The sequence below is a fragment of the Chlamydotis macqueenii genome, chromosome 1, assembly GCF_036417535.1.
Source record: "Chlamydotis macqueenii isolate bChlMac1 chromosome 1, bChlMac1.mat, whole genome shotgun sequence".
Classification (NCBI taxonomy): Eukaryota; Metazoa; Chordata; class Aves; order Otidiformes; family Otididae; genus Chlamydotis; species Chlamydotis macqueenii.
In genome coordinates, this window is record NC_141556.1 from 52,556,380 (window position 1) to 52,569,503 (window position 13,124).

At 49.4% G+C, this 13,124-nt stretch overlaps 1 protein-coding gene across 1 annotated transcript; it reads right to left on the reverse strand.

The window, feature by feature from the left end:
* Nucleotides 1–1,411: 1,411 nt before the first annotated feature.
* LOC147602035 (uncharacterized) lies at nucleotides 1,412–9,803 on the reverse strand. Its single transcript, XM_086742019.1, has 15 exons — nucleotides 9,752–9,803; nucleotides 8,692–8,759; nucleotides 8,500–8,577; nucleotides 7,786–7,964; nucleotides 7,249–7,381; nucleotides 6,808–6,981; nucleotides 6,614–6,720; nucleotides 6,099–6,163; nucleotides 4,743–4,919; nucleotides 4,478–4,585; nucleotides 4,272–4,343; nucleotides 3,881–4,152; nucleotides 2,719–2,871; nucleotides 1,740–1,909; nucleotides 1,412–1,550 (listed from the first exon to the last, which is right to left on the reverse strand). The coding sequence occupies exons 1-15, from the start codon at nucleotides 9,801–9,803 to the stop codon at nucleotides 1,412–1,414; spliced, it is 1,947 nt and encodes a 648-aa protein (XP_086598145.1).
* Between the last annotated feature and the right edge of the window lie 3,321 nt (nucleotides 9,804–13,124).

A 13,124-nucleotide genomic window follows, 5' to 3' on the forward strand; every position in this document is an offset into this window, starting at 1 on the left:
CTTTTAGACAGCTCTATTTGGCTGTGACCCACCATGCTAGTCTCATGCCATTGACCTTAGTAGCCCTGCTGGGACTCCTGGCTCATGTCTTTTATTCATCATGCTAACTACATCTGTGTCCATCAACATCATCATCTACTACTGCTACATCAACAGCAGGAGCATCAAGAGAAGCCAATCAATTGCAACATACAGCCAACAGATAATGAGCAACATGGAGAAAAAGTATAGGGGAAGAATCATACAGGTTCCAGCAGAGAAAAATAATCACCTCAGCTCCACCAAACAACCCAGAGCTCACCTTTCTTCTTAGTTTACCAACTTTGTTGGCCACCTCAGAACAGCTCTTTCTTCACCTCTGCCCTGGAAACTGAGCTGAGGCTCTCTCTTTCTCCCAGCATACTTCATCAGAATTGTCTGATATCTCTCCAGAAGCCTCTTCAGCCTGCATGGCAAATTAGTAAGGAAAGCATGAAGCAAAGCAAGTTGGCCTTTCTCACGTACTCTTATGTAAGCAGCACAGTCACGGCCTGCTTCATCTGTAAGGTGCTCGACAGGCCAGGAATTACTGAGAAGAGCCAGCCCTCCAGCATCACTTGGAGGGCCCAAAGTCTACCTGGATGGAGGAAGAAAAGACTCGCTTCCCTCCCAGGGGAACTGCAGGCAGTCTGCATTTGCAAGGCCTTTTGAAGCTTTTTAAAACCATAGGCTCATGCACAGGAGCACTGTGCAAGATCGAATGCGGGGCTTGAATTTGCTCACAGACCGTTACGTACGTGCTTTTACATCAGAGTTCAGTAAAGCTTGACTTCTACTCAACGTGACATTTCTTTAAAGCACTAAAAAGCCATGCCTGCTATGTTCTTCCTCCAGCACAGTGTTCCTTCTCCGCATTTCGTCCAGAAGTGCTTCTGACTGGCATTTCAACTTGACCGCCTGCTTCACTTTCTTGCTTTCACTCTGACATTTTCAAAATAGAAAAGATACATCACACAAGGAGCACAGGAACAGGATCCTTATGCAGAAGGTGCCGACAGTGTTCTCCACAAAGAAGGTAACACGACTCTCCCAAGTCCAGTCTCCTCTTGGAACTCTCAACCACAGATCTGCAACTGAAGGTACCAAATCCCTGGTACTGCATGACTGTCTGAAGTGCTGCCTGAGGTCTCAACCTCACAACTGGTCTAAAGCAGACAATACTTAAGCCGGTGCATTATTGTCAACCCCCTAACAAAGACGGCATGAAGTAGGATGTGTGATAGCGTAATGGGACAACTCTCAAAGCCGGAAAGCTGGGGAATGGGCCAGCAGGACTTTCAGAGCAGCCTCTACTCAGTAGAACAGAGGAACTGACCTCTCCTAGGCTTTTCAGGAAAACCTCATCTTACAAATTCCTCACAGGATTATGGAGCTAGGCTCTGTAGCTCATGAAGAGGGAAGGCTCCGACAAGCTTCCTGAGGCAGAGGCTGGCAGCTCTTTCTGAAGGGCTTCAATGGTCTTGGCTTGTTGCCGGACTGTGGCTTCCAGCCTGGCCTTTCCAACTTGGAGCCTGAAAAGGAAGTACAGGACGTCCACCAGAGCACAAATCCCAAAAGAGGAATGTGAAAGGACCTCATCTAAGCCAAAAGCATCTTTGAAAATTGTGTAGTATTGTCTCGCTGCGGCGCAAGAAGAGAGTCCTGTTGTTTTCACACAATGGCAGAAAGCGAAGCCTTGCTCCACTGTGTTGGTTCCTTACCGTTGCCTGCGTTCTTCCAGCTCTTGGACACCCGCAGTTCCACAAGGCGAGGTCAGAAGGCCCTGCATGTTCCTGGAAGTGGTTAGCTCCCTCTCTTTATTCTTTGTGATGTCCTTCAGGGACTCGGCATAACACTCAGTCCAGATACGCTGTTCTTTCAATTCCTGCCGCTGTCAGACCGCAACAAGAATCCTCAGTAGCCAGCTTAGCTTTGATAAAAAGGAGTGGACTGCTTTGACTTTCACGTCAACTGCCAAAAGCCATGTTACTTCTTGACCTTCTACACAGGGGCCCCTGTCCTACATCTACATTGATTTCCTACAGTGCTTCCTAAATGCTGCCCCAACACTCCTTGTCCTCCTCTCTCAAGGGCTCCAAACACTTTGCAGCCCCTTGTTGGCTACTCCAACCCAGTTAGAAGCTCCTTCTGCTCCTGAAGTGACTTTTCAACTCCATAACAATGATGATGTCATGAGGGAATACAAGAAAGCACCGCCACAGCACTCCAGTATGCCTACTCTTTCTCCATCAGCACACACTCTGCTTCGCCAAACCCCAGAGAAGCAAATACATGTGCTCCATGAAACTTGAGAAGCAGCTCTCTGAAAGGAATACACACACCCTTGTCCATTTAAGGACAGAGCCACTTCACGGTTAGTGGCCTTTCTAATTGTAGGCACTGCGCTTCTAAAACAAGGCGAGTCGCTTACATGTTTCTCAAGCTACTCCTGTTGCAAAGGTGCCCAGGGTACTAAGGCCACCTTAGCGCAGCCCTCCGCTGTTGCTTCCAGCGGTGCAAACAGCCAGGCACCAAAGGCAGCGGTGCTGTTCCTTCCCAGCCCCCTCACCACAGCTAGGCGTGTGCTGAACCAGCCTGGGTTACACCAGACCCCCAGGAATGGATCAGTTCCCCACTCTGGTTTGCTCCCAGAAAGGCCGGGCCCCCTGCCAAGAGCCAAGAGACGGGCTTTGTCCATACCTTAGCTTTAGACCTGTCCAGTTGCTTCTGCAGCTGCAGTTTCTGTTCCTGCAGGTGGCTGCTGTAGCGCTTCTTAGCTTTGAGTGAAGCTTCTGCCAGGGAGTTCTTTCGGAGAGCGTTGGTAAGCTCCTGCTGCAGCTGCCTGACCCACGTCTAAAGAAATGGTATTCCGTGAGCACGGAGAGATCAATAAGAAGATGACAACGTGAGAGATGCTTTTACTCATGGGATGATGTCACTAGATCGGTCTTCAGGGTGGCCTGGAGGCTGAGGGAGGTGGTTCTCCCCTTCTACTCTGCTGTCATGAGACCCTACCTGGAGTACTGCATCCAGCTCTGGGGTACCCTGTACAAGGAAAACATGGAGCGGTTAGAGTGGGTCCAGAGGAGGGTCACAAAAACGATCAGACGGCTGGAACAGCTCTGCCATGAAGAAAGGCGGAGAGAGTTGGGGTTGTTCAGCCTGGGGAAGAGCAGGCTCTGTGGAGAACTACTTGTAGCCTTTCAATGTAGAAAGACGGAGAGAGACTTTTTGCCAATGCCTGTAGTGACAGGACAAAGGGCAAGGGTTTTAAACTGAAAGAGTGTAGATTGGTACTGGACATAAGGAAGAAATTGTTTGCAACGAGGGTGGTGTGAAACTGCAGCACGTTGCCCAGAGAAGTTGTAGATGCTCCATCCCTGGAAGTGGTTGAAGGCCAGTTGGAGGAGGCTTTGAGTAACCTGATGTAGTGGAAGATGGCAGGGGGTTGGACTAGACAATCCTTAAAGGACCTTTCCAACCCAAGCCATTCCATGCTTCTAGGACTCAGGGAATTCAAAGAGAAGAGATTTTGGCTGCCACCAGCAGGGATGTGGAGGCATCTTTCTCAGCTGAGCATATCCAAATGATCAGCAGCTCTTTATGAAGCTTTCTCTTTCCTAAAAGACAAAAAAGGCTTAAGTATTTCTCTCCTTGGAACACAGGCTGCAAGTCTGCACATGAGCTTTTCCCAAGGCCGCAGTTTTCTCTCTTTATGCAGCTCTTCTGCTTCACAACGGGAACAAAAGGAGGGCCAAAATACACTCCAGGTGCAGAATCACTAAATCCTCCTAGCAGCACTTGAAAATGAACTCAGTAAGAAGAAAAGCTCTCTGTACGGAGATCGGCCTTTAACAGTCACCTGTCTGTAGCCTCGACAATCTGCCTGAGTTGAAGCATCCTTCTTTAGCTGAAGCTCTTCTCTGCCCGGTGCAGAAATCTGAGCGAACAAGAACAGAGAAAGACCGAGAGGGAGGAAAGGAATCCCCAGCAACACGACAGCATCACGGCGCATTTCAGCACTGGGGCTACAGAAGCGTAACTTCTGCATTACCTGTGGAAGAGAAAGTAACTCATTCTCAGAAGAGGAGTCAAAATCTTCCACTTGCAGAGCTTCTGCTGCTGGCAAGATACCTAAAAAGGAAGTAAGAAGTGAGATGCTGCTGCGAGTGCTTATTTCACTCCACTTTTCCCTATCCGCTTCAGTCCAGAGAAGATTTCATAGGCAAACATTTCGTCCATAGGAAAATTACCATTGCCGCGCTTGTCTGCAACTGGCTCCGAGCAGGCTCCGTGGTGGACTTCTGCTGTAACCACCACGCTGGCTGGCACAATTCTTGGATCTTCAGCATTGCACTGTGTAGATTAAAAGACATGCGTGAAAACCAGCACAGCATAGCAAGGTGCCGGCTAGGAGAATGTGGAGAACGCCGAAGCAGAGGGAAATGAGATCAAAAGCAAGGGAGGCCAGTGGGGCCCCACTGCCTTCCCTTCAGAGAAGGTACCTCATAATCAGAAGGGGAATCAAACTGTTCCTCCTGCTGTGCTCCTGCTGCTGGCAAGACTCCTAGAAAGGGTGTAAGAAGCACGTTGCTGCTGATAGCTGCTATTTCAATCTGCCTTTCCACATCTCTCCACCCCTACATTCCAGTCAGCGTTTTAGTGTTCTCCTGCAGGCCACAGTGCATTGTCGTCATCACCTCCTTCATGGTGAAGGATCCTACCTGCTGTGGCCAGTGCAGGTGCGCCCAGGGGAAATTCAGCAGGCTTCCCAGAGCAAGAGCTGTCAAGTACTGCTGCGCCTTCTGTGCCTCCCGCAGAACAATCTCCCGTCCTTTTCCAGCGCCCATATTCTTCCAGTTGCTTTGCAGTGCTATATACAGAAGGGAAGGAAATGCATTCTGTAAAAACACACCCCCCCACACACTTTCATCCACACTCTACTGAAAGAGCAACAGCCATTCGTGAGTGAACCTACACATATTCCTAGCCATCTGCAGAGAGTTACACCACCACCCCACCCCTCCACATTACTGCATTTCTAGAATAGTGGAAACTGAAACTCTCACCACAGGCGTGTTCATGCACAGGTGCCTATTCTTGTCTATAGAGTAACACACCCCTGCTGGCTACAGTCTCATCTGACAAACCTCCTCTCCATTTCCAGGGCCAGTGAGCTTAAAAAGCCCGCCTGGCAGACAGACATCTCACAACAAGGCTTCTACCTCAGCAGGACGCTATCCTAATGCTGCAGCAACTCTTCGTCACCCTTGAAGCCAGGGTGACGTCTCCTCAAACCCAGTCCTGACTTTGAAGGGGTTTGGAAATTCCCATGGTTGGTCCGAGGACCTGAGAGGTTACAGAGCTCCTAGGTGGGATATCAAGAGCCCAACAAAGACTGCGGTTGCATTCCAGGCACTGCAGGGGTTCAGTACATTGCATAGGTGTTATCTTTGAACAACCCTGGCAGAGGGTCAGTTGGGGATCCGGAGAGAGACCACTTTCAGGTTTGCCTCGTAAGCAGAACTAGAAACAAACCAAAAAAACCCCAAACAAACAAGAAAAGAAAATATAAAAACCGTACGCCTGACCAAGGCTGCTGTGCAAAGTGGTGCATTAGCACAAGACTGATACTGTGCCAGAAGCCTGGAGGGAAGGAATGACCATCTTGCTTTGCTACAGCAACCCTCAAACATGCTTGAACTCAGAGGATATCATTTAGATCCCCTCTGAAACAAAAGGCAGGTAGTTGCGAGTCAGTTTGGTGGAGTGAAGCTTGGCAGCACACTTGGGAGAATTCTCAGAGAGAACTGTGGGGGAAAGTTTTCCTCAGCCTACAAATCCACTCTTGACAGGGAAAGAGATGCATCAGAAGATGTCACTGAGCCCGGCTTCAACAAAGGTCTCAACACTTCATTCAACCCTGCTGATGGCACCAAAAAGGGCCCTACATCAGCACGGACACTCTGACAGTGCAGCTGCTCTAACGAGGATGTCAACCACTTACTCAGCATATGGAGATACTGCGGCATAATTCGTAACTGTGCAACCAAACACGTCTTTCTGAGAAGGATCAGCACCATGCCGAAGAAGTAGTCGTATGATATTCATATCCCCAACAACAGCAGCAAGCATAAGAATGGTCCTAAAGCATCCAAGAGATGATAGGAAATACATCAGCTTCTGCAGACATTGCACTGCCATTACTTCAGCCCCTCTTTGCTTCCCATAAAACTCATTTCCCCTCTCCTAGAGCCGGAGTGAAAGCACAGCCAAACACACGGAAGCATTGGAGAATTCAGGTTGGTGGGACCCCAGGAGGTCTCCAGGCCAACCACCTGCCCAGAGCAGACAGGGGAGGCTGTGCGTGTGCGTCAATGGCACCACAGCCAACACTTTCTTGCAGTCCTCAGTGCGGCAATCGTCCCCTGAGGTGAGAGAGCCGCCGGGTGCAGGCCTGCTTTCACAAGTCACGCAGAAGGAGCTCCTTCCGTGCAGCTCCAGGTTCCTTTGCAAAGCTCATTCCTATGCCTCCCATCAGTCCAGCCTGAACAATGCTAAGGAGTCCCGTGTGCACTTTTGACAAAGCCTTCACCTTTCATGCTTATCTTGAGCGTGCACGTCAGCTCCTTTTTGAAGAAGCAACTCAATCATCTCTTGACAGCGCCTCGTGATCGCAACAGCAAGCGGAGTGTACCCGAACTGAAAGGAGATATAATCTCCTTAGAATAACAGAGAAAAGTCAAGCAAGTGCTGGGAAGAGGAGCCTTACGCAAAATCCAAGCTTACATCATCCTTAGCATGGATATGGGCATTGTGCTCAAGTAACAGCTCCACTAGCGACTTGCTAGACATGATGGTAGCCAGGTGAAGGGCAGTGTTGCCACTGGCACCGTGGAGGTCAGGGTTGGCACCGTGCTCCAGCAGAATAGCCGCGCATTCTTTGTGCCGGTGCTCTACTGCCTGGAAACAAGACACAAAGGCAGAATAACTTCCAACGTCTACGTTTCTCTCTGTCAGAACTCCCGCATCTTCCCAACACTGGGAAGTACGAGCGTCTGCAAAGATCAGGCAACATATGCCCCATCCCCGCTGACTACAACCTGCCTGTTTCGTAGAATCATAGGATACAATTCTATGCAGACCTATGTAAAGAGTCACGCGAGGTATGTATCGCTCAGCGCGTAATCGATAAGCCCAACGGACAACAGCATAACACATTACACGTACCTTCATCAGGGGCGACTTCTTATAGTTGTCGCGAGGGTTTAGCTTGCACTTCTGTCCTACCAGAAAGCGAACGACATCTGCATGGCCGTTCGCACAAGCAAAGTGCAGAGGCGTCCTAGGAATTAAAGAGAGACTGCGCAAGGCCCTGGGTTTTGCCCCGATCAGTCCCGCTCCAGGCGTGCCCAGAGACGCAGGGGATGGGACTTGTAACAGCAAGGAGAAGCCGTGCCCTGCTCAAACAAGCCACTCAGTCTGGCGACAGGAAAGGAGCCGTCTGTGCCTGGCCGAAGGCCTGCTGAGCCGCACACAAGATTCACTACAGGCACCAGGCGGGCAGGGCAGGGCAGGGCAGGGCAGGGCAGGGCAGGGCGGAGCGGAGCACCCGCCGGCTCCGGTCCCAGCTTGGGCAGGCCTCCGGCAAGGCCAGCGCTGTGGAGCCGGCCCTGCTCCGAGGGCGCTTGCGACCCCGCTGGGCTTTGCCGGCTCTTGCAGCCGGGCTGGGTGGAAGCTTTGCTAGGGGCAGTGCCCGGCCCTTACTGCTTGTTGGCGTCGCGCCCGTTGATGCGGAGTCTCTTCAGCCACCAGCGCCGCTGCAGCTGGGCCAGGTCGCCGTCGGCGGCCGCGCTGTGCAGCCCGCCCCGGCCCCTCTGCCGCTGCTCGGAGGCCCCGGCGGCGCAGGTGGCTGCTGTAGCGCTTCTTAGCTTTGAGTGAAGCTTCTGCCAGGGAGTTCTTTCTGAAAGCATTGGTAAGCTCCTGCTGCAGCTGCCTGACCCACGTCTAAAGAAATGGTATTCCCTGAGCACGGAGAGATCAGTAAGAAGATGACAACGTGAGGGATGCTTTAACTCATGGGATGATGTCACTAGATCGGTCTTCAGGGTGGCCTGGAGGCTGAGGGAGGTGGTTCTCCCCTTCTACTCTGCTGTCATGAGACCCCACCTGGAGTACTGCATCCGGCTCTGGGGTGGCCTGCAGAGCTGCTCTTCAAAAGGCATATTTGCTCCATTTTTAAAATATTCATATCGCTCCTGTGTTGGGCAAGGCTTTGGATTAAAATACAGCAGATGTGTCACCAATGTGTCACCGAAGAGTTTTCTCTCTTTATGCAGCTCTTCTGCTTCACAACGCGAACAAGAGGAGGTCCAAAATACACTTCAGGTCCAGAATCACTAAAGTCCTCCTAGCAGCACTTGAAAATGAACTCAGTAAGAAGAAAAGCTCTCTGTACGGAGATCGGCCTTTAACAGTCACCTGTCTGTAGCCTCGACAATCTGCCTGAGTTGAAGCATCCTTCTTTAGCTGAAGCTCTTCTCTGCCCGGTGCAGAAATCTGAGCGAACAAGAACAGAGAAAGACCGAGAGGGAGGAAAGGAATCCCGAGCAACACGACAGCATCACAGCGCATTTCAGCACTGGGGCTACAGAAGCGTTACTTCTGCATTACCTGTGGAAGAGAAAAGAACTCATTCTCAGAAGAGGAGTCAAAATCTTCCTCTTGCAGAGCTTCTGCTTCTGGCAAGACACACAAAGAAGAGGTACGAAGCGTGCCTCTTTCACTCTGCTTTTCCCTATCGGCTTCACTCCAGAGAAGCTTACAGAAGCTTACACTTAGTCCCAACAGAAAGTTACCATTGCCACATTCCTCTGCAATGGACTGCATACAGGGCTATCAGGGCCACTGTGTTAGGCGTCTCTATTGAGCAGGGCTTTCAAAATGGGCCAAGGTACACCTGCCCAAGATAGAGAGGTAGAGGAGTAGACAGATGGAGCAAAATGTCTAGGCTGTATGCCCCATGGGCAACCGCTTGACACTGACTGGATGTGGAGAAGAGACCTATGTGCTGGCCAAGGAGGCCAACAGCATCCTGGCTTGTATGAGGAATAGTCTGGGCAGCAGGGCTAAGGAAGTGATTGTCCCTTTGGACTCGGCACTTGGGAGGCCACACCTTGAACGCTGGGTTTAGTTTTGGGCCCCACACTGCAAGAGGTGGTGGTGAGGTGGGCGTCGCTGTCTTTGCCCAAGAGGGATTTGATAGCAGCATAGGAAATGGCCTCAAGTTGGGCCAGGGGAGGTTTAGCTGGCATCTTAGGAAAGACTTAATTGCTGGAAGGCTTATGGAGCACTGGAACAGGCTGGCCAGGGAAGTGGTTGAATCATCATCTCCGGAGGTGTTCAGAAGATGCGTGGATGTGGTGCTTAGGGACACGGTTTAGGGGTGGGCATGGTAGAGTAAGGTTTACGATTGGACTCGATGATCTTCAGGGACTTTTCCCACCACAGTGATTCTGGTTCTATGACTCTTCCTCGAAATCAAAAGAAGAGTCCTCATTTTCCTCTTGTTCTGCTTTCACTGCTGGCAAGGCACCTACAAAGGACGTCAGAAGCTTTTCACTCTGCTTTTCCCTGTCCGCTTCAGTCTAGAGAAGGTTCTTCTAGACTTCTAGACTTAGACTTAGACACTTTCTTCGAGACTTCGACACTTCTACACTTCACTACTCTTCACTTCGTTCAACAGAATACACATTCGCCGGAACACACATCCACGGAACCGACATCGAGACGGCCAACACCGGCCGGATCGTTCCCCCATCGAGCGAACTGGACTGTCAGGACGCCGCAGCTCTGTGGCGGTAGCTATTACAACTGAAACTCTTTTCCCTCTTTCCTTCCTTTCTCTCCTTTCTCTTCCATTTACAAACTTCTTATCGGGTTAATAAAGTTACCCGGCACTTGACTCCGTTTTGAGTCTTAATTCTGTTCTCGAGAATACGAACAAAACCACGCTCCGGTGTGTGAGAGGTCGGTCCAGCCGCCCCTAGCCTCCCAGACTCGTCTGAGGTCGGCTAGAACGCAAGGGTGCCTTCCTCTCGTCCGAAATCGGAACGTGACATTATTTAATTGGCGTAGTCGGCAGGATTCTCGGAGAAACAGAAAGTGTCCAGTTGCTTTATTAGAAATTCTAGTGTGTGTGTGTGTATGACTGAGACCTACGTTGCTACAAAGCGAGTGCAAAGTCCGGATCCGCGGTTCTGTTTGTCTGCGAGGAAAAGAGCCGGAGAAGGACAGTGATAGAATTGGGCAAAAGACAAGCCCCTTTTGTGAAATTTGAAAGGTGTGTCCTCCTGAGAGTGTGGAGGGGGAATTGTGGTAAAAAAAAATTGTGGTGCAGCCCTCTCAGGACGAAATAACTCCTCTTTTGTGACATAAGTGCTTTCGTGAGAAATTTGAAAGGTGTGTCCTCCTGAAAGTGTATATTGGGGGGGAATTGTGGTAAAATTATGGTGTGGCCCCCCCCCCCTTTTGTGAAATTTGAAAGGTGTGCCCTCCTGGGAGTGTGTGGGGGGGGAATTGTGGTTAAAATTGTGGTGCGGCCCTCTCAGGATGAAATAACCCCTCTTTGGTGAGATGGGTGCTTGCAAATGTGCAAATGTTTGTGATGAGATCCCCGCAGAAGAATTGTGGAGAGAAAATGACTCGTGTGGAGAGGTGGAGTTGAAGTTAGAAGATAAGGGAATCAGGCAAATCTACCCTCAGGGGGACTTGCAAAAAGCAAAAGAAATTGTAGAGAACCCCCCTCACATGTATCCCCTAGTTAAAACTGAATATGTGTATGAGGGAGAAACCAATAACCATCCTCAAGTTGTTACTAAAAAGGTTCCGTTTACAGCAACTGAGTTGGCAAAATTAAGGAAGGATTTTGCAAGGACTTCAAAGGAATCGGACACAGAGGATGTCTGGAGAATGTCGTTGTTGGGGGGGGGGTGGAATCTTGTTGTCAGAAAAGGAAGCGGAAGGATATTGGTGTCCAGGTGTATTTTTAACTACCGGCAATTATCGGGCCCCATGGTCTTTGACACAGAGGGCAGCATATTGGGCTGGGGGGCTGAACCCTTTGGAGAGGGGAGACCCCCTAGCCATCATGGGCACAGTGGGTCAACTGGTGGAGAGTGTGCAGAAGGCTGCTTGTTTGCAAATGATGTATGATAGAGAGCTCAAACCTAACCAGGGCTCTCCAATGATGATGCCTGTGGATCCCGAACAGATGACTCCTCTAATCTGAGGACTTCCTGATTCCCTGAAACCCATTGGGATCCAGCTACAGGGGAAGATACAAAGTACCCCTGTGGCAGACAGACTTACCGGTGCTCTGGAGGGAACAGTGACCCCTGATCATAGAAGGACAGGGAGGAAAGTGTGGACATGGGGAGAAGTAGCCCAAGAACTCATAAATTTTGGGAGGACATACGGTCCTGTTGGTGGATTCGGGCAAAAAACTGAAACCAGAGCTGTAAGAGCCACAGAAAAAGGTGAAGGCTGGCCAGCACTGGTCAAGAGAAGTCACGATTTTAAGTCGGTCTGACTTACTGATCCTGGGAGAGGGAGACCCCTCGGCCGTCAGGAATGGCAGCAACTGGGACTCCAGACAGGTATTCCCCGAGATTTAATGGATGGGCTTCCAACACAGAAATTAGAGAAACTTGTACAAACAGGATCGGGGCAAAAAGTCAATTTTGGAACAACCCCTAGTGCCCCACCATGGATAGACCTTGGGGAAGAAACTGATGCAGAAAAGAGGGTGATGGGAAACTAGTTCCTCCGTTCCCCGAAGGTGGGGGGGGAAACGGAGGGTGGATGTTTATAAAACAACTCACCTTAAATGTGAAAGGGGATTTGTTGATTACAGTGGCTGTAGGGCCACAGAAAAAAACCAGTAACCTTTTTAATTGACACAGGAGCACAAATCACCGCACTTGTTACATGACATACGTATGCATGTGTTGCAGTGTACGGGACTTGAATGATATACAGTATTGCATTTGGGGTTTTAAACTTTTCTTGGTGACGGGATTGACTTTGTCTGTAGAACAGTGTTATTGTCTTTTTGGTACCAAATAACTCCTTTGTAAAATATGGGAAAACACATATCTTCTATGTCTACCTCAATGGTAGGGGAAATATTAATGAAATCTCCAGTGGGATGTGTTCTTAAACATTGGGAGGATATAAGGGGAGACCCAATAACTAGAAAAAAAAAATTGATACAATATTTTACAGTTGATGTTATCTTGTAGAAGGGAAGGAAAGTGAGAAGTGGTCCCCGATGTTGATTTGTTCTTTACTTTGGGAAATCATCCCGAGTGGCAGAAAGATTGCAGATACGTCCCCAAGGATCCGATGGTTTTGGCATTAAAAAAAAAAAAAAAAAAGAAAAAGGAAAAAGGTTGAAAAGATCCTGGCTTGTAGTATAGAAAGTGATGTTTAAAATGTGGAACTGAAGAGGGAAACATAGAATTCATGTGTTAAATTTCTGTGTTAAATTTCTGTATTATCTTTATGTGTGGTCTGGAAGTGTTGATGCAGGTTTAACAAATGAAACAGTAGAAAAAGGGGCCAGAACACCGAACCCCTGGTGGGAGCTGTAGAGTGGGACAGTTGAATTATGAGGGTTTCAGTCCTATTGCAGGGAGAACTGGGAGCCGACAAGACCAGATAGAACAAGGAGCGGCTCAAGCCTTGCCCCCCTACCACTTTGACAAGCAGTAGGGGAACAAACCGGGGATGAGATCGGGGTGTGGTAGAGGAATGGATAAAATAACTGCAATAGGAGAGAGATTGGGAATATCAGTGTGCAAAGTGTGAAGCATGGTGGCACTGGAAAAATGAATGTCCTTATTCTGAAAAAGAAACAAAAAACTGGCAGCACAGCAGATGCCTTTGTCAGAGGTGCAAAGAGGACTGGGGGAGAATTCCGCAGCAGAACCCCTGGTTACAATCCAGCTGGGGACCCAAACCATGGTTTTTCTATTTTGATACTGGAGCTATTCATTTTTAAGTACTTGCAGAAGAAAATTGAGTAAAAAGCATGTAGACAAAAT